The following is a 27230-nucleotide window of genomic DNA, read 5'->3' as shown; positions in this document are numbered from 1 at the left end:
ATAAATGGTCAACAGATGAAATTTACACCAAGTGGTGAAGAGAAGAGTATCATCTAAGCTTTGCAAAGCCCCTAGAGTAAGGTAATTCACTGATTAATTTACTTCTATAGCAACCAAAGTCCACACTTTTTAGAGACAGAAGATCTGGATTGAAGGGCTGGGACATAGGGGGAAAGACTCCAGGGCTATTATGGAAGTTGTAGAATACCTGTAGGATGGTTGATGCTGAGATCAATAAAAAGTCGAGTATTTCCTTTCTGCACAGTGAGATGATAAATCCATAGATATTAGAGACAGGGATGCTGGAAGCACCTGTGGGTCAGCTAGACTTAGGGATTATAGTAAAATCATGCCTTCTAGTATCCCTACAGTATAATGAATTCTGTGAAATTTAGAGTTCCCTCCCACAGAAAGGATAGAAACCAATGACCCCACCCAGCAGCAGTGCCATGTGGCTCTTTCTCTAGGATATGAACACACCACAAGAAATTTGGCATATACATTGATTTTGATTCTTTGTAGACACAGAAATAGAATTATGGATTAAACGCATGAAGAAGAGACAGGTTAGAAGAGGAATGAGCAGTTACTGAGCACTCAACTCTGTACCAGCTACTATACATAAAGTTCCTTAGTTAAGCTTACTGGCAATTGTTTTGTATTCTTATTATCTTATTTTTAAGGTGATAAGACTGATACATTGGAGGCCAGATGACTTTCTCTAAGTCATATGTCCAGTAAGTGAAAAGATGGGGATTAGACCATGTCTATTTCTAAGATGTACCATCCATCACAAACCTCTTTTTAGTGTATGATTTCACGATAGCAAGTGCAGGTGTATTTAATGTGCATATATACACACATATGTGTGCACACACAGTCCTCTCATTTTATGTTTTCTAGAACAACCCATCAGAAAGCAGAGGAGGTAAAAGAATCAAAATCTCAACAAACAATTTTATATTAATAGATGTCAAATAATTCCTGGTAAGAGAGAAAATCAATTGTCAGGAACATGATGAGACAATTGCAATATCTAATTCCTTCCTCATGGGGGACAGGGTGGGGTAGCTGCCACTACATAGGCTCTGCAGTCAATTAGTCCTGGATTCAAAATTCAGCGCTACCGGTTGATTAGCTGTGTGACCTTGGGCAAGTTATTAAACCTGAACCTTAATCTATAATATGAGTATATTATGCCCTTCCTCCTGGGGTATTTGTAAGGATTCAATGAAATAACGAATATCGACACAAAGTTACAAGCAGAGACATACTCAACAACTAGCAGCAGCTATTATCATCCTAACTCCATAGAAAAGTCTTTGGGGTGGGGACTTTAAAAGCACTAGGACCTTTCTCTAATATAGCCTCTGGTATAGGCTATGGTGCTGTTTAGGATGGGGGTTCTTATAACAATGTTCTTTGGTATGGGAACTCACTAGAATGTGGTTCAATGTGAATATGTCTTATGTAAAATTATTTTCCATTGGAAGTAAATGCTTTTGTATACTAAGAAGTCACCATGATCTGTGGTGTGTAGTGAACTATGAACTTTCAAGGCTTCTTTGCCTCATAAACTCAGACAGTGCCAGAGTTTGAAGACTCTCTTCCCTTATCTCCACTTCCCTTTACTAAAATCCTTGAGATCTTTCTATTACCTAAGGAAATATTACTCCTGAGGTTGCCCTTACTTATCTCTGTAGCTTCACCTTTGGCTGCATCACATACTTGGAGCTAATGTCATCAGCAACACCCTACCAAGCCTCTTATCTTGTCAGGTGAGATTCAGGGTATCAATGGTGCAATGCCTAAAGCAAGACAGCCTGGGTTTGAGGTGGCATCTTGGGCAAAATACTAAACTCTCTAAGCATCAATGTCCTCATCCATAAAATAGGAACATTAATATCTACTTCTTGGGGTTGCTGTGAAGATAAGAAAAATAATGTTTGCAAAGCACAGATACATATGGAGGACCCCGCAATTGTAAGGTAGTTATTCTTTACTCTTCAAGGTATAACTTATTCTTCAAAAGTAACTTATTCTTTATTACTATTATTAATAACTAGAGGTCCAGTGCATGGATTCGTGCACCAGTGGAGTCCCTCAGCCTGGCCTGTGCCCTCTTGCAATCTGGGACCTCTTGGGGGATGTCGCACTGCCAGTTTCAGCTAGATCCCTGCAGGCCAGGCTGAGGGACCCCACTGGTGCAAGAATCTGTGCACTGGGCCTCTAGTATGCTTATAAGATCTTTGGTTAATCTCTCTCCCCCCCTCCTCCCGCCTTCTCCTCTTTCCATCAGTCTGTTCCATGTTTCCATGTCCAGAGCCAAGAGTTAATCAAAGGGTTAACTCTGACCGTACTTTAGCAAGTTATCTAAACAGAAACTCACAGAAACCAGGCCCACCTCCTCTCGTCTGAGAACGAAGCATTCTTTCCTTAATTGCCCTTTAACTGCCAAACTCTTTATCTATAGTTAGCCCCCTTCACAACCTTAGTCAATTATCTAAGTCCACATAACCCTTTCAGCCCCCATCTCCCCCAGACATCTCCCCTTCTAGAAACCACATATAAGGAGTGCTGTAAAAATAAAATTTGGAGGCTTGATCAGAAACCCCTTTGACTTGCCTCCCTTCTTTGCGTCCCTTGTCTGTTTTCATTCTCTTAGGTGCGCCACCTCGGTACCCCCGTTAGAAGACCCCGCAGGTTGGGGAAATTTCCATGCCTGTGCATTGAGCGTCTGCCTCCTGGTGGTCAGTGCATGTCATAGCTACTGGTCAAACGGTCGCTTAGGCTTTTATATATATAGATTGCTGCTGATGTTATTGTAATTATTATCTCGATGCTTTCTCCATCTGTCCCATAGCTCCCTTCCTAACCTCTGCCAGCAACATTCCTAGCCTGCATTATGCTTAGTTTATTTATTTTCTTACACCCTGCCTCATCATTAAGAGGATTTGAATTACTTTTAAAGAACAACAATGAAGAGTAAATAAAATCAGGGTGAAATCAGTTGAATCTGAGTGGAAGATCAATAGACAAAATTGATAATACAGTGTTCTACTTGTTTACTGGAGTTACATTGCAAATTAGCTTTGAGCTTTCTAGATGCTAATTCAATGGGAGAGAGAAACCATTTATATTCTTCAGAGTATTTAAGATAAACCAAGACAGTTGTTCAGAAGGTTATAGTATTTCTGTTACTGAGTCTTGAGATCATTATTTCCAGGTCTTTGATAAAAAGATTTCTGTGATGTAGTATACAACATCCTAAGTGATAATTCACAATAATGAACTTAAAGGGCTAGCATAACCTTACCATACTGTGTTAAAAGGATTGATTTTCATTTTTCATTTCCTCCTTTAGACTGTGCACACCTGTGTTCATGGCTCATTTTTGTGTACTGAGCATTGGACAGAGGGAAAGACAGTAATTTTTTATTAAATAACTAAATGATGTGTGTGTATTTTAAGACTTTTGTTTACAAGTATATGGAATTGATTTCCAGAAGCCAAGAAACAACTTTGAGGTGTATCAAAGTATCAGCTTTCCTCATTTCCTACCTGTTCTATTTCTCTTTTGCTAGGTGTTGTTCATCATATGCATAACTTTATCCTTAGAAAACACATTATAAGAACACTCCAGGGTTCATTTGCATATACAATTGGGATCTTCCAACTTTTCACCTGCACATAATTATTTCCTTAAAAAAGTCAATATGTAGCTACCTGCTCTACGGACACAATGCCGAAAATATTCCATTCACCATCAAATGAGTTTCTAGACTTAACAGAGAATGAAAATATCAATGAACTAGTCTGGCATGCCTTGTACCCCACAAATAGTGGAAGTTGGGTGTGGCTTTAGTATCCTGAGCTAATTGCTACAGAACATTTACATCGTCACAAATGAAGTCAGTCATTTAAAACTTAAAATGATCCAAAGTTTTAAAAGACCCATCACAAAGAAATTTGATTGTAGCTGAATAGGGTAGCCTTGTCTTCCTTGTGCTTCCAAAATGAATAGTTTCTGGTCCCTTTAGCAAGGATTTGGGGGTCTTACAATGTTTACAAAGAATGTGAATGACAAATGCTATCTCCTCCTCATTGTTTAGGCCAGGCGTCCTCAAACTACGGCCCGCGGGCCACATGCAGGTGTTTTTGCCATTTTGTTTTTTTACTTCACAATAAGATATGTGCAGTGTGCATAGGAATTTGTTCATAGTTGTTTTTTTAAACTATAGTCTGGCCCTCCAACGGTCTGGGGGACAGTGAACTGGCCCCCTGTTTAAAAAGTTTGAGGACCCCTGGTTTAGGCTCTGTAAGATAATTACTAGCTTTTTCATATAGCTTCCATAAAGAACAGGAACCTGAGAAGCTACTGAGAGTTTTTAACTCTAGTTATATTTAGTGTATTGTCACATTTTTCTAATAGAAATCTTTAAGTGTTAAGGGCGAAGGGGGTAAGAGACATATTCTGAAGTGGGTATATCCTAACAACACCATTTTCACTTTACAAAAAGCAAAGACTAATGATACGTCCATGTTAAAATGGCCAAGGGATCAGGATATTGAAGGATGAGGTTCCATTCTTGAATATCCTATATGTGGCAGTGCTTTGTAGTTCAGGACAAACCTGAAGAGTTTACAAAACAAAAACAAAAACAGAGAAGACTCAGGCTCACTCTAAATCAGCTGAGCCATCATCTCTGAATGGGGTACAGGCACTGGCATTTTTTATAAAAGCTTCCCAAGTAATTCTAATGTGCAGTTAGGGTTGTTAATCCCCTGAATTAGAAGCTAAGAAAGCCCTGGCCTAAGTGTTATATATACCTGTGGCTTAGTTGTCTGAGCATTGTCCTGTGTGCTGAAAAGCCACCGATTTGACTCCTGGTCTGGGTACCTGCAACACAGGTTATGGGCTTGATCCCTGGTAGGGGGCATGCAAGAGGCAGCCAATCAATCTCTCTCTCTTTTCCTCTCTCTGTAAAAATCAATAAAAAATAAAATGAAATAGAAGCTGAGAAAGTAAGTAAAGGTACTTGACTAAGGCCTGATAAGATTTGTGTGGAAGTCTCGTTTTCTGTATGCAGCCTTGGGGAGTACTAGTGCTTCAGAATAAAGGGCTCATGAAATCAGAAGGTTCAGAAATGTGAAATGCCCGGAGCGGAGGAAATATTTGTAGCTGATTGGCTATGCGGCCAAACGTAGTCTCAGGTCAGCATTCTGTTTGACTGCAACCTCCTTCACTGTGGGGAGGGCATGGAAGAAACAGGAGGACAGACGTACATCCTGGGCCCATCAGTACACACGAGACAGGCCTGCTGAGCATTATGAAGCCTATTCTCTGACCTTCACATGACCTATGTTTCCTCAATAGTCCAGGCTGTTCACCCCACCTTGCTTCTCCTGGGTTCTTAGAGAGGGACACTTTTAGTGTGTAATCACGAATAACACCTTTTATATCCACTGGTCAACTTCTTGACTTCAGTTGATAGTTTAGAAATGGATCTTTGGGTCAATGTGAGAGAGAGAAGAGAGCAGTTTTCAAGTGGAGATTGTACCACAAGTAAAATATTTCTAAGGTGGTCAAAGAGGCTCTACTCATTTCTTTAAGGCATGCGGTAACCAGTGTTCAATAATTATTTGTTGAATAAATGCAAAGATGGAGCATGTATGCATGCAAGGTGCCAAATCTCACTATTTTCAGTTTAATTCTGTCATAAAATGTATGTTATGACAGTCAGAACTTATATGAAGCTTAGGATCAGCATGTGTGATTTAACCAATCTGCATTTGGGTAAATGCCATGCATCATTTACTGGCTATGTACAATGTACTAATTACTATTTTTACCTGTGCCTAAGAGGCTGAATAAGAGGTGCTCCATGGCTATAAAGAATCACATTTTCTAGAGAACTAAATATTACAGTGTGCTAGGAGGGGTGAGAATAGTCTGACCTATACTATACTCTATGTTGAACTGGACTGCTATTTCTTAATGAATTATTTATGAGTGATTCAAATGTGAAGTCACAATACAGCCTAAGTTACAAAATATGAAACTCCAAAAATATGACTACTGTAAGTGATATATACCTGTGCATACATATCACTCATATAACGACAGACATACACAGCCATGGATACAGGAATACTTTGGGGTCTGACTCCAAAGAGAATCAAAGAATTACCAAGGACATTCAGAACAGTGAGGAGTCATGAATACAACATCACTGATGTCAGGGATTATCCAGGAAGGAGGGAGACAGAGAAAGAGAGCTAATGAGGGGAGATGGACAAGACTGGGGGCAAGACTGTGGCAGATCCTAAGTCAACAGAACATGAGAATAATTTCAATTCTATGATACCCAATTCTAAGTAATACTCAAGCTCCCCAGGTTTCCAAGTCCAATAATCAGAGTGAGAACAAGTTTTGAAAAAGTCTTATTCTTGACTACTGTGTCTTTATTACCAACCAGACCAGGAGGAAATAAAATACATCTCTATTCCTTTTAGATGCTAGAAAGCAATGCAGGAGGAATTAGAAAACCAAAATTTAACAATACTTTAGATGAGTCTTAAAGAGAAAAGGACCTATTGTCTGGATGCCTAGAATCTGCACAAAACCTTTTGATGCCTGGCCACTAATAAATGACCATGAGTGCAGGCAGGAGGCTCTCATTCTTAAAAGATAAGCACCCAGGGAAGAAAGGAAAAAGAGAAATGGTGGGAATAGAGAACAAAAGCTCAGCAGAACCAAGGGCAAATAAAGGTGGCAACAAGTTACTTCATTGCTATTTTTAATAGATCGATTTTTGAGGGATAAGTATTGTTGTAGAGTTTCACACTTTAACACACTGTCTAAAATCATGCCATTGCTGAAGAGACCAGATGAGCGATTTTCAGCCGGTGTGCTATGGCAGGCATAGTGGTGTGCCACAGAAACTTTAAAACATTCCATACCTGGCCTCTTTTCCCTTAGATTGTCAAATAAAATAACAGCCAACACAACACTAGCTGTCCAGTGTGAATGGATTTAAATTAAACTTATTTTTGTCAGGTTAGAAAAAAATAATATTTTAGCTATGCCACAGAATTTACTAAGTAGTTTATGTGTGCCATGAGAGGGAAAAGGTTGAACATTGCTGGACAAGATGATAGTTTCATTCAACTGTAATGGGGGTGTATTTTCACATACTTTTTTGTTCCTTTCCATAATACACATACAAGGTTGGAGCATTTAGGCCCTCACATTGGCTAAGTTTGTGTTTTTTTATTCTAAATCTGTACATAAAGAAGATGAAAGGTGTAATGTTGGCTATTTCAGAAGAATGTACCATTTTGCAAACTTTTTAAGTTACATAATTGCTACTCAGATTTAAATTCTATTTAATAGATGCCACAACTAATGGAAAACAACTGAAGAATGAATGTCAGCTTTGAGTATGTCAGAGGAGAGAATAAAGGGAGAATGGTGGATGGTGGGGATGGGAATTAATATTCATTGAGCAAGTACTATGTACCTCAGCTAAACAGGCTTCATGCTTGTAATTCATCTGCTCCTCAGAGAGGGTAAGCAATTTTCTGCAGACCTCAACGTAAGGGGCAGACGCAGGAATCAAATCCAGCTCTGTGTAGTGCCAAACCCAACAACTTTGATTTATGTGGTTCTGACACAAATATACACTTACGTTTCAAGTGATTCTCAATTTCTTTTAGTCAGTGTTCATTGCAAAACTTTCACATCATTGTAAATTACCTGCTGATTTTCTGAAAACAAAAATGTAAAATCATAGGACCCTGTTTTGATTATTAAATGATTTTTTTAAAGGGCCCAATGATTATGTACATGGAAATAGGGACTGATCATGTTTCACAAGAAAATATATGTGTGTGGGTATGTTTTGCATTTTGTAGAAAGTGAGAAATGAAATAGCAATGAGAGTATGTCTTGGCTAGCCAGGAGGCCTGGTTTAGGGCAACAAGGTTTCCAAGCCAGAAGGGTCTCCTCCAAGGGTTGCCTTTCAGCTTCCCTCAGGCTTGTCCTAACTCTAATTTTCCTGTATTCTGCCCTTGCCAACACTGGAAGTTGAGCCTGCACCCTGCCTTTGGCAATTATGATAATGAAAAGTTGATTCTGTACTACTATTTATGAATGCTTAAAGTTGTATATGAGTGAGAAGGGAGGTAACCAATAACACATCTGTGCTTGTCTTGCCTCAGACATTGAAAAGGATTTGTTAGGTCTTCCTCAGGGCCGGTGATGCAGTAAGAAATGAAAACATAGTACTTACTTAGCAAGAAATTCTTTAGGTGGTAACATGGCAGAACCTCAAGTGCTGGTGGGAACTCACATAAAAGCCACCTGTAAGTGGGAGATTAGGTCATGAGGAATAACAGAGGCCAGGGAAGCCACCTGACTCTTGGTACCCTCAATCTCAGGTGAACCTCTTGGGTTTCACCAAAGTGAAAGCCAATTACAGTGAGTCTGAGTTGTCATTCTCTACCTTCTTTGAGACCAAACCAGCACTGGGGTTTACGCTATGTTTGAAGAGTCTACCAGGCACTGCCTTTGTGAAATTCCCCTAATATCTCTGAACTGCAACTGCTTCATCTATACATATCCACTTCAGAGGACTGTTTTGAAGAGCACTCAATTATAATATGTAGAAGCATCGAACAGACTGTCAAACTACAGCGGGAAGGTAGGGGAGGGTGTGGGGGGCGGGTAAGAGATCAACCGAAGGACTTGTATGCATACATATAAGCACAATCAACAGACACAAGACACTGGGGGTGGGGGGGACGAGGGCAAGTGCCGGGGGGTAGGGGAGGCCGGGGGGAGGTCAGTGGGGGAAAAAGAAAAGAGACGTATGTACTATTTGTAATACCTTAAACAATAAAATTTAAACAAATATATGTGAAAGTTTCAAAGTAAATAAAGTATTGTATAAATTTAAGTTGATTTAAACATTATTTTTATGTTTGGAGTCTGGGAGTCAAGTGTATTTTAAATATGGACAGCATAAAGGCTCTTAATTTCTGTACTGGACTGCAGCTCTATTGCTACCACTTACTAGCTTGATGGCCTGGCTTCTCTAAATTTAAGTTTCTCTGTCTTCAAAACAGGTCTAATAGTATCTAAAGCATTATGGTGATGATTAAATGAGTTATGTAAAATGCCACTAAGTAATATTACAGAAAAAAGACAATTATTCCTATCATTTTATATATCTGAAAATATACTCATGTGTTTTTGATGCCTAATTAAAACTAAAGAAAGTGACGGAATAATAGCATGAGGGGACTCAGTCATCCTCCATATATGAGTATTGTGCTTAATGGAAATTGGAACTATCTTTACATGATGGCAGTCTTAACAAGTGGTACTTAATAACCTTTCAGAAACCAAACTTCTAATGGTGAGTTTCTTCCAGACTAAATTAATGCCAAACTAATTTTACTGGTTTTGCCTGTAGTAGATCCAGTCAACCTTCTCAGCCACAGAACAGAATATTTTTTCTTGACAATTTTAAAGTTCATCTTACTTAGCTATATTGAATTTTAATATGTGAAATTTGATAAAAATTTTTGTGATTCATCCATTTTTATTATATAATTAGCTGAGTCTATTATAATGTAACTTTACCTAGATAAATATGAGGTCTGTTAAACACTAGTAATAAATAATGATTAATAATGTGACTTTGTATTATAGAAAAAATGAGAAAGCAATATCCTTTCAAATATATTCAGCTGTGACAGTGGTGAAAAATCCAGTAGTTCTTATCTTGACCTTTTGTTTATAAGCTTATCTTTATCTTCCTGCCCTTTCAATGATATTCTTAACATCAGTCTCTTGTCTATAGAAACCAAATACATTTTTTATTTTTCCCCATAGCTTTGTAAGGAGATTCTACTATTATAATCCACTCTTCCATAACATGTGTATGATTGGATTGTTAAGATCATTAAAATAAAATAAAAGAATGGTAGTGTACAGGGGTGAGCAAAAGTAGGTTTACAGTTAATACAATACAGTAATTATACAATAATACAATAATAAATAAATAACAATATAAGAATAAACTCTTGTTTTGTGTATTCACAACTATAGACCTACTGTTGCCCACCCCTGTATGTTATTGTTTAGCCAAATAACAAGTATTTTAAGTATTCTTTGATCAGCCATCATAATGAGAAAGTTAATGAGGCTGAATACAGGAAAGCAGCCAAATTCATTCTTATTAACACAAGGTGTAGTGGTTGTTCCTTGAACTGGAAGAGACCTCATCAATCACCTAATCCAAACTACTCATTTAACAGATAAAGGCAAGGAAGCTAAGTGTAATCTTGTACCAGCCTGTAAGTTCAAAATTATGGATGCAAACTAGGAAAAATTATTAACATCATGTTCTGTGACAGACACAAAAATTCTGAAGAACATTATCTGCATATTTAAAAAGAGATGAATATATATATATATATATATATATATATATATATATATTTCTCATGTAGGGGAGGAGGGTATTACATTTTACCTGATCAGGCGACCATCCTGTTTTGTTTAATATAGGGTGCCCAAAGAATGACACCAATATGCTGTTTCCTTAGTTTGATGAAGTTCCCTTATTCCTCCAATAATATTAACATTTCTCTGAGCTGAATGTGATTCCAGTTAGGTATCTATTAAAGATCAAAAAGACTAAATGCCTGCCAACTACTTTGATTCCAGAAAGAAATTTTTTTTTCCAACATTAAAGGAAAATAAATGGCTGTGGTTTTTTTTTTTCAGTATACTAGTCTCCAACACAATACACTCTTAAGGGATTGTTAGGATAATTGACTATATGCAATTTTCATTTTATGTGCTAACTTTAGAACTTAGTCTCAGTCTAAGATATGACTCCCAAGTAGGTGATGATACTGATTGGTAACATGAGACCATCTGTGGTTCACACACCAGAAACATGGCATGCTTAATCCAAAGAGGGAATTAACAAAATACATAAGCTATCTCATAAACGATAGCATAATAACAATAATCTGCTTGTTATGTAACACTGTCTTGGCAAGAGGCAAACAGAATTGTCCAGTGAGAGATGGTGGTAGTTTTCTCTTGGTTGCCTAGCAATGAGCTGCATGGGATGGGGTCCCCTCCTCCAGTAGGAGGGACAGCACTTCCCACAGGCCTCTAGGTCCTCTCAGTGCAGGGATAGTACCCCCCACAAGGGTCACATCCAGCTCAAAAGGTTGTCTGCAATCACCGTAAGCCACACTTCCCTGAGTGCAGATTGTCCTGCCTGCCTTCACAAGGCCATTTCACGTTTGCATGGCCCAGTGAAGAAGGAGTAGAAGGAGGGAGCATGGTCCTACTTTGGGAGCACACAGCACAGTGCTCCCAATTCTGACCATTCCTGCTCTCTCTCCTTGGTCCCTCACTTTGCTGTCTCTTCCCCTGCGCTGTGCTATATGGTGCGCTGCTGTGTTGCTTGCCTGTGTGTAACCTCCACAGAAGTGCCTAAAGAAGAGCCTGATTTAATTTGTTAGATTCATACAATATGCTTAAAGACAAACAAACCAAAAAAAGTCAGTGTTTACATTACATTCATCTTTCTTCACAGACATATTCTCAAAGAGTAATAATTCCCCTGTCTTTTATTACTAATTTCTAGACAAAGAAAATGATTTAGTAGAATTGTAAAAACTAGTGTGTTTGTTTGTTTTTTAAAAAACTTTGCTATGTAGCTCTGGTGTCAAGATGAATACCTCACTTTTATTTGTAAAGTCCACCTGCAATTAAACCAATTTAAACGTCGGAGTGCCTAAAACATTCTTTATTTGGAACCAGAAGTTTTCTTACATAAGATAGTTCATGAGATCAAACAATTGCTAATAACAGTGTATTTAATTATAGAGTTAAGTTTTCTTTGGTTCAAAAGATATTTAGGGGAGGGGAAGGCAACTAAAATAAAGAACAAAATTTGATCCTACTAGAATGAACCAGCAATGGTGGTGTCTCACAGCATAAAACATTATCTCTCATCTCAGGGAAAGCGTGAGTGAGGGGCGTCCATCCAGGTCTTGCCTGCACAGCGGTGAAGAAAAGGAAGATTGGACGTAAGACTTCATTTTGATGGAAAGGATCATAGTTTTATAATATTTGAGGGATGCTGGCATTAAAAGTAAAAAGAAGCCATAAGCCTTTCTACTGATCTGTGGTTGCACAGTAGTATTAAGAAAGTAAATCAATAGCCAGTTGAAATTTATATGATATGAGTGAGCGAGCAAGCAGTACAGAGGAGATAAGTAGGAATTACCAATTACAAACTATCGAAATGCTAATGTAGTATAAAGAGCATGTGTGTGGAGCCAGGAGACCCGTCACTTATGAAACCTGACTGCTTATTTGCAAGGAATGATGCCACAGACTGAAATTGGCCTGGGTTAGCTGTAAGGGGGTAAAAATGTAAATCTAATGAATCAGCAAAAAAGAGCTAATTGTTGTTCAGTTAGAGATAAGAGTACCCGTATTTATTTTGACATGCTCCTTTTGTTCAACTGTGAAGTTAACTGAGTTGTGCTTGTTTAATAAATATGAGAAAATACTTTGTAAAGTATAAACATGTTATCTATATATATAAAAGCCCAGCAACCAAATGACTGGAATGACCAGAATGACTGGAACAACTGGTTGCTATGACGTGCACTGCAGTGGCCAACCGGCCCGATCCATGCTCTGATTGGCCCTGTCCAACCTCCTGTGCCCCCTGCCCCAGCCACCCCTGCCCCTGATTGGTCCCCCTCACCCCGATTGGGGGTGGGGTTGGCTGGCCAACCACCCACGGCCCTTCCCTTCCAGTTGGCCAACCTCCCAGGGTTCCTCCCCCCGGGTGGGCCCCCTGATAGGCCTTGATCGCCAGCCAGACCAAGGGACCCCACCCATGCACGAATTTGTGCACTGGGCCTCTAGTATTAATATAAAAACATAGCTACTCTATTGAAAGGTCCTTCTTAGCTATATCTGGCATTAGACAGCTTCGTCCTTACTCACTGTCCATGATTGTCAATTAGGATGAGGGATGGGAAAGCCACAGTACAAGTGAAATAGTGCCTCAAACATTACCATTCCTACTACTATCATCACAAATCCCCAGGTGCATTAGATGACATGTAGGATAGATAATTATGACAAAAATAACTTCCTTTGGAATTACCCTGAAACCTCCCCCTCTGTGGTAGACATGGAGACAACACCCTCTGCAGTCCTTGATTTATCACTTGCATTGGGCTTATGGAATTATCACTAATTCTAAAGAAACATTATTCTTTATTCAATATGGTACACTCTGAACATGACAGTAAGTAAATGTTTCCTACAAATCAAATATTTTTTCTTAGAATTGTTCATTTTGGGGGGCGGGGTTTGCTGTAATCATGAAAGAGCTCAAAACACAGTAATGCCACAAGGAAAAGTCTTATCCATGTCATTGGGACAAACAAGAAAAAATAATTGGCATTTATTGGAGTACTAACTACATACCTGAGTAAAGTGCTAAACATCACCTGTGGAAGGAGACTGTCTAGGTCCAAATTCTACCTCCATCATTTAGAACTTATACAAATTTCCATACCTCAGTTTCCTTATCTATAAAATGGCAATAATAAAAGAAACTTCATAGGTTTTAATGTGAGGGTTAAATGAGCTAGTATGTGTTAAGCATTTAGAATACTACTTGGCACATAATATCCCTTAACTCTCGTCTTCCTTCTCATTCTCAGTAACCTGTCTGCTCAGAATCTCACAGCTGGGAAGCTGTGAGGTTGGCATATGGTGAAACTGCAGCCCATACTCTTGGACACTAAGTGATAATAACTGACATGACCAAATGCTTTTTACAGGATTTAGAGCTCATTTTAGCACAGAAAGTCACTGAGCAACTTCACCAACAATGCCACTTCAGTTTAGCATGTTCCATTGTATAAATTTGTGGGGAGGAAATTGGTGGTGGTGGGGAATTCTTTGTTAAATAATCCATCTATATAAAAGCCTAATATGCAAATTGTCCCCTCAGGAGTTTGACAAGGAGAGCGGTAGTTTGATTGCTTACTATGACGTGCACTGACCACCCAGGGGCGGTGTGGAACATGGCAGGCGACCAGCGGAGGTGGCGGGGCCCTGAGGGAACGAGGGAAGGAGGAGGCGGGGAGGCGGGTGCGGGGGGACTATGCGGTGGCAGCGTGTGGGTGGTGAGGGAAGGAGGAGGCGGGGAGGCAGGGAGGCCTAGGGGCCCTACCCTAGCATGAATTTCATGCACCAGGCCTCTAGTTGTTTAAATAGCATCAAAAAAAGTTTGCTAGTCTTTGAAGATTGAAGGGAAAAACTAAAAAATTTGAAAAATTAACTTTCAGTATAGAAAAAAAACTCTAAGAACAACCGAAAAATTAAAAGGCTATCCTTTTCTGTTTATTTCTAAGTGGAAATGTTTTGCACTTGTTACTTAAGAAATTATAAAGTTAGAAAGTTTTATCTCTGAAAATTTAGAAAATCTTTCAAAGGCATGACAAATAGAAACATTCTTGAGACATGATATTGAGTTAAATTCCCCTCTAACCACTTTCTAACTTGCTACCTCATGACGAATACTTACTATTAATCATGAAGTGAATATGATTTTCCTTTTACATTGAATGCTACACTGAAGATAGTTTGCCGTGTTTTTCAGACTTGCTGGAATTGCACACAAACAGTGTTTTATAGTAGCAGATGTGTGACATCACACGAGAAACCTGTAAAACTTTTACGTGAACACCACATCTGCCAGTCTCCACTATCGTTTTAACTGTGGTTACGTGGTTTGCCTCTCGGTCTGTGCCAGAGAAGGCAGCTTTGCATGAAAGCTGTTCCAGAAAATTGTATCTTCGGGACCAGCTAGTTAAGCAAATTGTGTAGCTGCCATTGAAACCCAAATGTACCCAGCAGACATAATTTCACAGAAGGGGAGGGGAAACCACTTTTGTACAAAAGTCACAGCTGTTCAACTCTACATTTTGTGTTTTTTTTTTTTCTTCATTAAAACATTTTCCCTTTCTTTATGAGCAGTGACAGTTACATTTCTGGTTAGCAACTGAGGACATTTTAAGATGTTGCTAAGTGCTGTACTATCACGGATTTGGTGTCTGTCAGGAAAAATTGGGCTAACTTCTCTTTGCTGGTACATAGAGTAGGAATTTGGTCCGTCTGCTCTGTCTGTATATGAAATAAGAGAAGATGTAAATGAAATAGATGAGTAAGGGCCATTGTTCTCTAACATATAGAGCTGTGTGGATGCCTCTACTCCTCCAAATGAGTGTTGATATTCTTACGTTAAGGTCCACACGATGGCCTCCACCTTGTTCAAATCTTGCAAATCTTGCTCCCAGTGGCCAGCTGTCCAGAGCCCTCGGAAGTAGTGGGCAGTGGAGCTGACAGCTCAGAATGCTTGGGTCAGAAGCTGGTTTCACAGGCTGTGCACAGCATGACCGCCCATTGCTGGGCATCCTGCTGAGACTGTATTAGATGGGAGCCAGAGAGGAGACTTTCCCCAATGACCCTTCATTCTTCTCCAGTAATAAGTCTGAGGCTTGTTTGGACCATGATGGATTATGAACACTAAATCTGTGGGAGGCATTTTGAGCAGAGGTTGGAATCCGGGCTCTACAGTCAGACTGCCCGGGTGCAAACTAGGACCATTCCTCTCTGTACTGTGTGATACTGGGTAAGTCCTTGAACTTCTTCAGCCAGTTTCCTCAATGTACACTTAGGACAATTTACTTCCCTATCACTAGAGAAAGGATTATAAACAACTGTGGTGAAGATAGTTGAGCACCAGCCCAGTTCCTGGCACATACTTGGTAGACAGTAAATGTTAACTATTTCGGTGCTATGATGAAGAGGATAACTTTTCTGACTTTTAAATATATTAAACCTATAACTTTAACATTGACTTTGCACAGGACAGAATTATGGCTCAGGAAGGTAAAGTCAGTAATAGTGGTTGAAAGCTATTCAATCTAGGTTTTCCAGTTTCAAGTTGTACAAACACTTTCCTGCTATTGATTGCTGGAATTCCTAACTGCCTGGCTGTAGCTGACAGGAAAATAAGTGTCTATGCAACTGCGCCAGAGGCACAGACTGATTTCAACCTGACATGCCTTGCCGGTGACAAAGAGCCCACTCTGCAACTTCTGCTCCCAGATGTCGGTCCATTGAAGAGAGTGACTGACTTCTAAGCTGGACTTCTAATGTCCTTGCACAGGCTTTTTTGTCACTGGATGTTTTTCATATTTTGTCACTAGCACATTCAATTGCATAAATGGGGGTATTATTAAACATCAAAAATGATACAGAGAATGTTCTGCAGAGAATACATCATCCATCATCATCAATAGTACTAGGGCAGTGGTCAGCAAACTCATTAGTCAACAGAGCCAAATATCAACAGTACAACGATTGAAATTTCTTTTGAGAGCCAAATTTTTTAAACTTAAACTATATAGGTAGGTACATTGTTATTAACTTAATTAGAGTACTCCTAAGCTGGCCTTTGCTTAAAAACTCAAGGGGCCAAAGAGCCGCATGTGGCTCGTGAGCCGCAGTTTGCCGACCACTGTACTAGGGAATCAACATTTTCTTGATTATAGGTTTATCATAAGGACAACCTTGGTTTATAACATTAACTAAATATTTTTTTTAAAATCCTCACTCAAGGATATTTTTCCATTGATTTTTAGAGAGACTGGAAGGGAAGGGAGAGACAGGGAGAAACATTGATATGAGAGATACACATAGGTTGGTTGCCTCCTGCACGCACCTGAGCAGGGCCAGGGAACCTGCAACCAAGGTAGGTGCCCTTGACTGGAATCAAACCCAGGACCCTTCAGTCCGAGGTCTGATGCTCTATCCACTGAGCAAAACCAGCCAGCGCTAACATTAACTAAATATTAAAGTTGCAAACTAAAATGTATGATTATTTAAGGTATTGAAATTAATGTTATCACTTCAATTATAAACTGTCTTAATCTAGGCATATTATATTTTATATTTATGACTAGAGGCCCGGTGCATGAAATTCGTACACTGGGGGGGGGGGGGGGGGGAGGGGCGGTGTCCCTCAGCCCAGCCTGCACTCTCTCCAATATGGAACCCCTTGGGGGATGTCTGGCAGTTGGACATCCCTCTCACAATCCAGACTGCTGGCTCCCAACCGCTCGCCTGCCTGCCAGCCTGATCACCCGCTAACTACTCCCCTGCCAGCCTGGTCAACGCCTAACTGCTCCCCTGTCGGCCCGATTGCCCCCAACTGCCCTCCCCTGCTGGCCCGGTAACCCCCAACTGCCCTCCCCTGCTGGCCTGGTTGCCCCAAACTGCCCTCCCCTGCAGGCCTGGTCCTGCCCAACTGCCCTCCCCTGCTGGCCTGGTCCCCCACAACTGCCCTCCCCTGCAGGCTTGGTCCCCCTCAACTGCCCTCCCCGGCCAGCCTGGTTGCCCCCAACTGCCCTCCCTGGCTGGCCTGATCATGCACAACTACCCTCCCCTGCCGGCCATCTTGTGGCAGCCATCTCTGACCACATGGGAGTGGCCATCTTTGACCAAATAGGGCGGCCATCTTGTGTGAAGGTGTGAGGGTCAATTTGCATATTACCTCTTTATTATATAGGTATCTACACTACAAACTTGATACAGCAACTTAAACTAGACAGTTACTGTGTTTTTTTTTCTGTATAAGTTAACTATAAGAAATTAGACTTTTTCCAACAAAAATACTTTATGGACCAACAAGGATAAATAACTACAATATTCACATATCTGTTCATGTAGATTTCACAAACAAACCCATTATTCAGAACCAATATACCTTGTGAAAATAATAGTGTTTTAGAGATGAGATTCACATTTTTTGAACAATTAAAACAAGCCATGTAGACTGGCATAATCCAATTCAAATGGATAAAGTATCTTTGTTGTGGTGGAAAATATCTCTCATTTCCAGTAATATTATATTATATAAAATAAATTAAGGTATTTTAAATATTCTGATTAACTTTTTCCAAAAGATGTTTTTAAGAAATATTGGGATGTAATTCTACTTAAAATTACCTTTATGTTTGCATGAATGATTGATCTCAATTTTTTGCTTGGCCTGATAATGTCCACACTGGTATTGATATACCTTATGGTATTACATAATGGGGAAAAAACATGAGAAGTAATAAAACTGGATGCAACTTGAAGGACACTAAACTATTAGACTCACCTGTATCATGATCTCAGCTATTATTCGGAATCTAAAACTGTTAAATGCCAGTCTGATCTAACATAGGACATGGATGATTAAAATATAAATAATTTCCTGATTATGGTGGTGTTACCCAAAAAATAAAGTGGAAAAATGTAGAGAGATATATAATTTAAGCAAAAACAAACAAAAGAATAACCATTTGAAGTATAATGATAATGAGGACAATTTTCTTTTAGAGTTATAGTCAATGTACAATTCAATAATTAATTACAAACCAGCAGCATATCTTTACTTGAAGAACACATACCTAAATGATCAAGAAATTAGGAAGCATTGTTTTCTGACATATGGATGTCTCACTTCTATGACAGATAATTAGAGCAGAGAAGAGAGGTTTGAGTTAAATATTGTTTCCCACTTTGGATGCCAGCTCAAAAGGAGTTGAGGAAGACATGGAAAAACAATCTGAAGAATTAGAATAAGGCAGGGGTCAGCAAACTATGCTCTGCAGGTCAAATTCAGCCAGCTGACTGTTTTTATAAATAAAGTTTTATTAAAACACCGCTATGCCCATTAATTTAAGTGACATCTATGGTTGCTTTCAAGCTATACAATGGTTGAATTGAGTAATTGTGACAGAGGCCATATGTCACCCACCCATTGCCCCAAATATTTGCTATCTGGCTTTTTATGGAGTTTGCCAATATCTAGATTAAGGAAAAGGTTCTTATTCTCTGAAATTTGCAAGGAAGTGTGTCAAAGATGAGATCTGGCATGTCAGATATCTCAGTTCTCTTTCCTCATATGAAATTGCCTTGGATTTCAGATATAATAAGCTTTGGCACAGTACAGTCTGATTCAGTGAACTGAGATAAGCTAGCATTTATTGGAAACATTTAATGCTGATAAATTTACCCAGAAACTGTGGATACATTATTATTAAAATATTTGTATATTGTAATTGGCTAGCAATGTAGTGGGACTTAGGGGCCTTAAACACTTTAAAAGTGATTTCCCTTTATTTTTGCAATTAGAGATAGCTCCATGTATTTATCTTACTTTTTTCATGTATTGAGTGTCCACATGACATTAGATACTATGTTAGAAGGTGTGGCAAAGTGAGGCAAATTCACTTTGACTGAAAATGACTGACTGTGGTGCCAAAATTGGGGCTTTACTAAATGAAAATGGTGGGTCAAAGTATTCAAGACAAGTGTTGATGAGGAAGATACTCAAGGGCAGGGAGAACATGGGTCTTATTAATCTATACATCCCTAGCACAGAGAAGGGCTTGATGCCTATTAAAAACCAAGTAACTGTTTGAATATTGTTACAAAAACAATTTAGCAATAATACCATCAATTTATAACCCTTGCCTGGTTGGCATGGCTCAGTGGTTGAGCATCGACCTATGAACTAGGAGATCACAGTTCACTTCCCTATCAGGGCACATGCTCAGGGTTGTGGGCTTGATCCCCAGTGTGGGGCCTGTAGGGGGCACCTGATCAATGATTCTCTCATCATTGATGTTTCTATCGTTTTCTCCCTCTCCCTTCCTCTCAGAAATCAGTAAAAATTTTTATAACCCTTGACAATCTACATTATTATTAAAGCAGAATGTGATTGGAGAAAACAGAGTTAGATCTTGATAAATAATGTGAATGTCTTTTGTTTTCCAACCTTTGCACTTCTTGGAAAGTATACATCTCACACGGAATATGTAAATTTTGTTATTTACCCAAATAACACAAACAACATTACACAACAGATAGTAGAAATGTTTTCTATCAGAAAAGGGAATTCTGGAAAAATAAGTCACATATTTAACTTTTAAAAATTATATATATTACTTGATTTTCCCAAGAAAAATATGTATGTAGTCTAATCCTTAATAGGGGCTTTATCCTATCTAATAAAAGAGAAACATGCAAATTGACCATACCTCTGCTATACCCACAAGCCACGCCCACCAGCAAATCAGGAGCGAGTATGCAAATTAACCCAACAAATATGGCGGTGGCCACAGAGCTGGAGAGAGCAGGAGGCTTGGGTTGCCCCCGGCGATGGAGAAAGCCAAGCTTTCCGCCCACCCTGGCCTGCCCTGGCCTCTGCTCAAGGCTACAAAGTTCCAATTATAGACGATAAATAAATCCCAGATACCAGGGCCTCTGCTTGGGTTGCCGGGGGGTGTGGCTGGCCTGCAAACCACCACAGGCCCCTCACCCAGGCTGCCCCATGCCCCAAGGGAACTCCTACCCTGATCCAGGACACCCTTAAGGGCAAACCAGCTCTCCCCCACCCGAGCATCAGGCCTCTATTCTATCTAATAAAAGAGTAATATGCAAATTGACCATCACTCCAACACACAAGATGGCTGCCCCCATGTGGTCAAAGATGGCTGCCCCCATGTGGACACAAGATGGCCACCACAAGATGGCCAGCAGGGGAGGGCAGTTGGGAGGGACCAGGCCTGCAAGGGAGGGCAGTTGTGGGCGATCAGGCCAGCAGGGGAAGGGCAGTTGGGGGCGACTGGGCCTGCAGGGAAGAGCAGTTGTGGGGGGACCAGGCCTGCAGGGGAGAGCAGTTAGGGGTGACCATGCCTGCAGGGGAGGACAGTTGGGGGTGATTAAGCCTGCAGGGGAGGGCAGTTAGGGGTGACCAGGCCGGCAGAGGAGGGAAGTTGGGGGTGACTGGGCCTGCAGAGAAGGGCAGTTGGGGGGGACCCAGGCCTGCAGGGGAGAGCTGTTAGGGAGGACCAGGCACACAGAGGAGGGCTGTTGGGGGGACCAGGCCTGCAGGAGAGGGCAGTTAGGGGTGACCATGTCTGCAGGGGAGGGCAGTTAGGGGTGACCAGGCCTTCAGGGAGGGCAGTTAGGGGTGACCAGGCCGGCAGGGAAGGGCAGTTAGGGGCAATCAGGCTGGCAGGGGAGTGGTTAGGGGGTGATCAGGCTGGCAGGCAGGAGCTCTTAGGGGCAACCAGGAAGGCAGGCAGGCGAGCAGTTGGGAGCCAGCAGTCCTGGATTAGAGAGTGTGCAGGCTGGGCTGAGGGACAACACCCCCCCCCCCCCCCGTGCACGAAATTCATGCACTGGGCCTCTAGTTTTGAATAAAAGGGTTCATAGAGGGGATAACTCGTATTATGCCAGAAAACATTAAGGCAGTGTAACCTCCAATAATATAGAAATCCAATCTACAGAAAGAATACTATTGATTTGAAATCCTAATATATAAAAAGCCAAGGGCTGCCACAACCAAAACAAACAGACTACTGAATAGCAGGGTAAATGGGGTGATCAGGCTGGCAGGGGGGATAATGAGGGATGACCAACAACTGAACAGCAGGCTGTGTGGGGCAACCAGACCAGTTGTGTGGGGGAGCAGTTGGGGGCAACTAGGCCAGCAGGTGGGGCAGTGAAGGGTGTCCAGATCAGTAGAGGTGGGCTTTTGGGTGTGACTTGATGACTGGGGGAGCAGTAGGGGGCGGCCAGGCCTGCGGGGGTGGGCAGTTGGGGACGACCAGGCCAGTGGCGGGGGCAGTTAGAGGGCGGTACTCCCCCACTGTGCATGAATTTCATGCACCAGGTCTCTAGTGGGATTATAAGTGAACAAATATCTAAAATTTATTTTTTCCTTTGAATGGAAAATATGGCTGCTTCATTTAATTGTCTTTGAAATCTGGTTTAATAGAACATCTCTTCTACACCTCCGGTCAGCTCCCAACATTTTGATTGCAAAATGAAAGGCATTTATTTACTTTGATATCTTTAATTATCACTCATTTAGAGGACAAGGTGAAACACACTTTTCCAATTGGTGTTCTAAAGTCTTGAGTCAAAGAAAAGGAATGACAAATTAGCCAGCTGGAGGAGGCAAGAAATAGCCAGCTAGTGCTGCTGGAGTCTTTGTGGATACTTCAAAGTAAGATGAAAGGGAAATAAAGGGACTGTTAGCCACACATGCTCCATAAATGAAATACTAACACAATTTCACGACACATTAATAACAAGTTAATATCACTCTTGGAGACTTACTCAACATAATAAGTGCCATATATGGGATCATCGATTTTTTCCCAGCCATATGGAAGCTCTGAAAAATAAAAAGTTATTTATTTTAGTAAATAAGTAAAAGACATCACAATTTCTAATAAAATGTAATATAATTTAATTGTTCGTGAATTGCAGAAATAATCTACCAAAGTGGAGTAAAGCATTCAGAGTCAGCACCAAATTTCAGACCGTATCGTAGGAACGATTAGAAGCACCGACTTGAAAATTGGCAGTTAAAACAGAGCTGTCTCCTCTGCAGATGTACTGCGTCTGGCTGTTTACCCCATGCCAGACAGGAGGATGGCACGTCATCATGCTATCACCACTAAGGCAATACAGAAGGCACGCTGCTTTCCTGAAAGTGCGTGCGGCTTTCTTATTTATGTGTATTGTTAAAAGGATAGTTTCAGGATAAAGATCATATTCTGAAAATATATTTCTGAAGATAGCAAATATTTTTTCTGGTGAATGTAACACAGACATTATAAATTCTCAATTGATATCCCACTAGTCAAGATGGTTAGCTTGCTGTTCTCTCCACATGGGTCAGATTTTGAGTACTGCCAATATACTTTCAGGCATATTTTTATAAAGTCTAAAATTCTACACACATTTTCCTTGACAATATGGTTCATATTTCCAATTCTCCATGGGTAATTTTAATTCACATATATTTAAAATAGCCATAAATGCTACTATAGGCAAAATTAGGCTCTTTGAAAACCAGGCTTTGCTTCATGATACACAGAGCCTTTATAATTATTAATTTCTAAATATAAATAATATTATATTTTTCTAGATAGATATTAATTTTATGTATATAGAATTTGAAATTTAAGTACGATATATTGGCATGCTTTAAATAATATCTTTAAATGAGATTTAAAAGTTGTAATTATAGTAGTAATTAAATTTAATAGTAATAAAAGAAATTTAAAAGTTGTTATTATAGTAGTAACACATATTGGCTGCAAAGTATAGTTATAAAAAAACTAGAATCACCTGCAATCCCTCCATTACACCATTAATATTTTGATGAATATTCTTCATATATGCAAATACTATTTTTAAGAAATTAAATTCTACAGTACATATTATTTTTATAGCCTACTTCTATTTAACAAACTATCAAGGGCATCTTTCAACATAAATAAATGTTACTAACAATATCACTTTTAAAGTGGCAGGCTAGTAGTCTGTGGTATGGCCAGAGCCTTCATAATCCAGCAGCCTTCTATTATTGAACAACTAGAGGCCAGTGCACAAAATTCGTGCACTGGGGGGCGGGGGGGTGGTCCCTCAGCCCAGCCTGCACCCTCCCCTGCAGGCCTGGTCACTCCCAACTGCCCTCCCCTGCCAGCCTGGTCGCCCCCAACTGCTTCCCCTGCCGGCCATCTTGTGATGACATGAGGGTGTGAGGGCCACCTAGACTTTTATTAGTATAGATGGGACTTTCCAGTCTTTACCTATTACATATCATCTGTGTTGGATTTATTAAAACCTAAATCTGTCATCACTTTCCTAGTAATTTAGTAATGATAAATTCCCAGAGGTGGGATTTTAGATTAAAGTGCATGTACTCTTTTATGGCTTTTGATATACAGCCAGATTACTACCTTCACACTCACAAAAGAGAACCAATTTATAATCACTGAGTGACTTTGTTTCTCTGTGCCATCAAATTAAACACAGGTACGTAATTCCCCATCCAAAACTTTTAGGGACAGAGATAGGTTTTAGAATTCAGTATTTCTCCAATTTTAGAAAGTTAACATGATGCAAATGATTTTTAATTTATAGCACTCCAAGCAGAGTTTGGGAAGCACTTTATAATCAAACACATGAGTACTTATACAGCCAAATTACATGATTCACACTAGGAGGCATAAATGACTACTTCATATCAGTTTGCACTGGTTTGCTGCCAGTGTGTCCAGATCAGGTTCTGTTTTGCTGCCAAGTAAGTTACAAAAAGCAGTTTTTCGAGCTTTTGAATTCTAGATATGCAGATAAAGGACTATGTATCATTATTTTGAAAATCAATCAAATTATTTTTTAAAATGGCAGCTCATAGCTGTTTTAATTTACCTTTCTTCGATTTCTAGTTAGTTTGAACCTTTTTCATTTGTCAATCTTTGGACAATTATTTTTTCTTTTGAGCATTTCTAATTAATTTTTATTAATTCATAAGAGCTCTTTACTTATTAAGGATACTAATTCTTTACCACATATGTTGCACATATGTTAAAAGTTTGTTTAGTGTTTAATTTTGCGGAACATTTCTTTTAACACGTAGACGTTTGGTAAGTTTTTCATTGTTTTGCTCTATGGTTTCTATCATTGGAGCTTAGCTTAAATACTGAAGAAATTTTTCTAGTGTTTCTTTTTAAAAAAATATAAAGTCTAGCTTATGACTTTAATAATTCTTAGATTAGTTATATCTTAATAAAATCATAACACCAAATTGTGGAGTACCTTATGAAATTTTTCTTTCAAAACAATAATGAGAGCAAACTCATGCTGGGTATTTACCATGGTTCAGGTACTGATGAGTTTCCATGTACTAAGTCATTTTACCCTAACAGCAACTCGGAATTTAAAATCTCTGTACTCTGGTTCCAGCAATTTTACCTAACTTAGATACTGTGTTTAACACAGCATAAATAACACTTAATTAAGAATAAGTAGAATAATTATCCAGATGGTTTTCACTAAATCCTTCAAGCTACTGTAGAATCTGGCTATAAAAATGAAGAATCCATTTGACAAATACCTATTGGGTGTCTTTCACAACAGTGACGTGCCTTTTACTTAAGTAAAATAATATACAGAACACAGCAATCAATATTATGGATATTTGTTATTAATATGGCTGAATATACAGATTCATATTTAAATAAGTTTAATATAATTTCATGAATGAAATACAAAATATCATATTCAATATAGAATAAAAGCCTAATATGGCTAATTTTATGGATACTAGTCTTACTTCTTAATGGCATTGTTACATGGAAGCATTTCATAGTCTAATTTTAAAAATTATCTTTTATAATATCAACTATTTCTTCATGTATTCCTTATCTTTGGCTCTTTTTTGAGTAAATTACTAATTCTAAGCATTGTATTCTGGAAGTACAGATTTCATCGTTTCTTTATCTTTGCAGATTTACAGCACCAAAGGTTCTACCAACATTTACTTATTATCCTTTCCCCTTGCCATCATGAGGTATTCATCAGAATTTAGAGAGAATTGATTTTCTTTTTTCATAATAAATCAATATATTTTGTTTGTTTGCCTGCTTGTTTCATATTTCCAAATTGAACTGTTAATTTGTGCCTCCCCAAATTATATATTATAAACATTTGTACTTGAAAATAAACTATTAGTGGTCCTTAACTCAAATTTTGAGACAAAATTATATACTATAACTCCAACCATCTGTTCCAAAGGGCTGCCATTTATTTCATCCTATCTAATAAAAGAGTAATATGCAAATCATCACTCCGCTACACTCACAAGCCACACCCACCAGCCAATCAGAGTGAGTATGCAAATTAAACCGAAAACATGGTGGCAGCCCCGCCCCCCAGCCTCTCTGGGCCTGTGGGAGTCGGAGAAGTCAGGCATCAGCGCCTGAGGCTGGCTGCAGCCACTGAGACCAAGAAGCTGCCTGCCCCGTGATCCCAGGCCGCAGCCAGCCTCAGAAGCCTCAGGTCCGCCTGCCCCACATCCTGGGGGAGACTGAGAAACCAGGCCCCAGCACCTGAGGCTGGCTGCAGCCACAGAGATGAAGAAGCCGCCTGCCCCATGATCCCAAGCCGCAGCCAGCTGGAGAAGCCGCCCACCCCACGTCCTGGGGGAGACAAGAAACCGGGTGCCAGTGCCTGAGGGTGGATGCGACCTGGGAGACGAAGAAGCCACCTGCCCCGTGATCCCAGGCCGCAGCCAGCTGGAGAAGCCGCTCACCCCATGTCCACCCGCCCCACGTCCTGGGGGAGATGGAGAAACTGGGCCCCAGTACCTGAGGCTGGCTGCAGCCAGGGAGATGAAGAAGCCACCTGCCCTATGATCCCAGGCCGCAGCCAGACAGAGAAGTCACCCCCACTGCATCCAAGGGAAGATGGAGAAGCCACCCACCTGCGGTCCAGGTGCCAGCACCTGCAGCTGTCTACAGCCTGGTAGATGGAGAGGCTGCCCACCCCGCAGTCCGGGGCACCAGCACCTGTGGCTGGCTGTGGTCCTGGGCACCAGCACTTGCAGCTGCAGCACACATGAAGCCACCTGCCCACCATCCCCTGAGGCTGCAGCCAGCCTGGGTGTCTATGGTGACCAGAGGGAGGGAAGCCCGGATCCCGGGTGCCTGTGGTTGGCTGGAGGAGGGAATCCTGGGTACCGGGTGTGGGCTGAGGCAGAGGTGGTTAGGGGCAATCAAGCCAGCAGGGGAGCAGTTAGGGACAATCAGGCTGGTAGGCAGAAGCAGTTAGGGGCAATCAGGCAGGCAGGCAGACGAGCGGTTAGGAGCCAGCAGTTCTGAATTGTGAGAGGGATGTCCAACTGCTGGTTATCCCACAAGGGGTCCCAGATTGCAGAGGGTGCAGGCCAGGCTGAGGGACACCCTCCCTGCTGCCCCCCGTGCACGAATTTCTTGCACCAGGCCTCTAGTTTTAAATATTTTCTAGGGATTGATAGATGAATGTTACAAGAAACCAGTAACACATACATACATTACTTCATTTGTAAATGTGGCAGAATGGGTATAAAAATCTACAGCCAATATTTAAAAAGCTGTGTGTATTTATTATGTATGCATGTGCATTTACATGTATGTATATTCATATATATGAACATGTATGTGTGTATATATACATGTTCATCAGCATGTGCATGCGCAAG

The 27230-nt window shown here is 40.3% G+C and overlaps 1 protein-coding gene across 2 annotated transcripts in view; it reads right to left on the bottom strand.

Moving 5' to 3' along the window:
- MAGI2 (membrane associated guanylate kinase, WW and PDZ domain containing 2) overlaps nucleotides 1-27230 on the bottom strand; it is a 1197465-nt gene that overhangs the window by 287178 nt on the left and 883057 nt on the right. For both annotated transcript variants that reach the window (XM_054725983.1, XM_054725982.1), the window contains exon 7: nucleotides 22316-22373. In XM_054725983.1, the coding sequence (XP_054581958.1) occupies nucleotides 22316-22373 (58 nt within the window). The remainder of the gene's footprint in view (nucleotides 1-22315; nucleotides 22374-27230) is intronic.

This window comes from Eptesicus fuscus, chromosome 14 (genome assembly GCF_027574615.1).
Source record: "Eptesicus fuscus isolate TK198812 chromosome 14, DD_ASM_mEF_20220401, whole genome shotgun sequence".
NCBI classification, from domain to species: domain Eukaryota; kingdom Metazoa; phylum Chordata; class Mammalia; order Chiroptera; family Vespertilionidae; genus Eptesicus; species Eptesicus fuscus.
The sequence above is the reverse complement of the archived record's forward strand: the minus strand, read 5'-3'. Positions and strand labels throughout refer to the sequence as shown.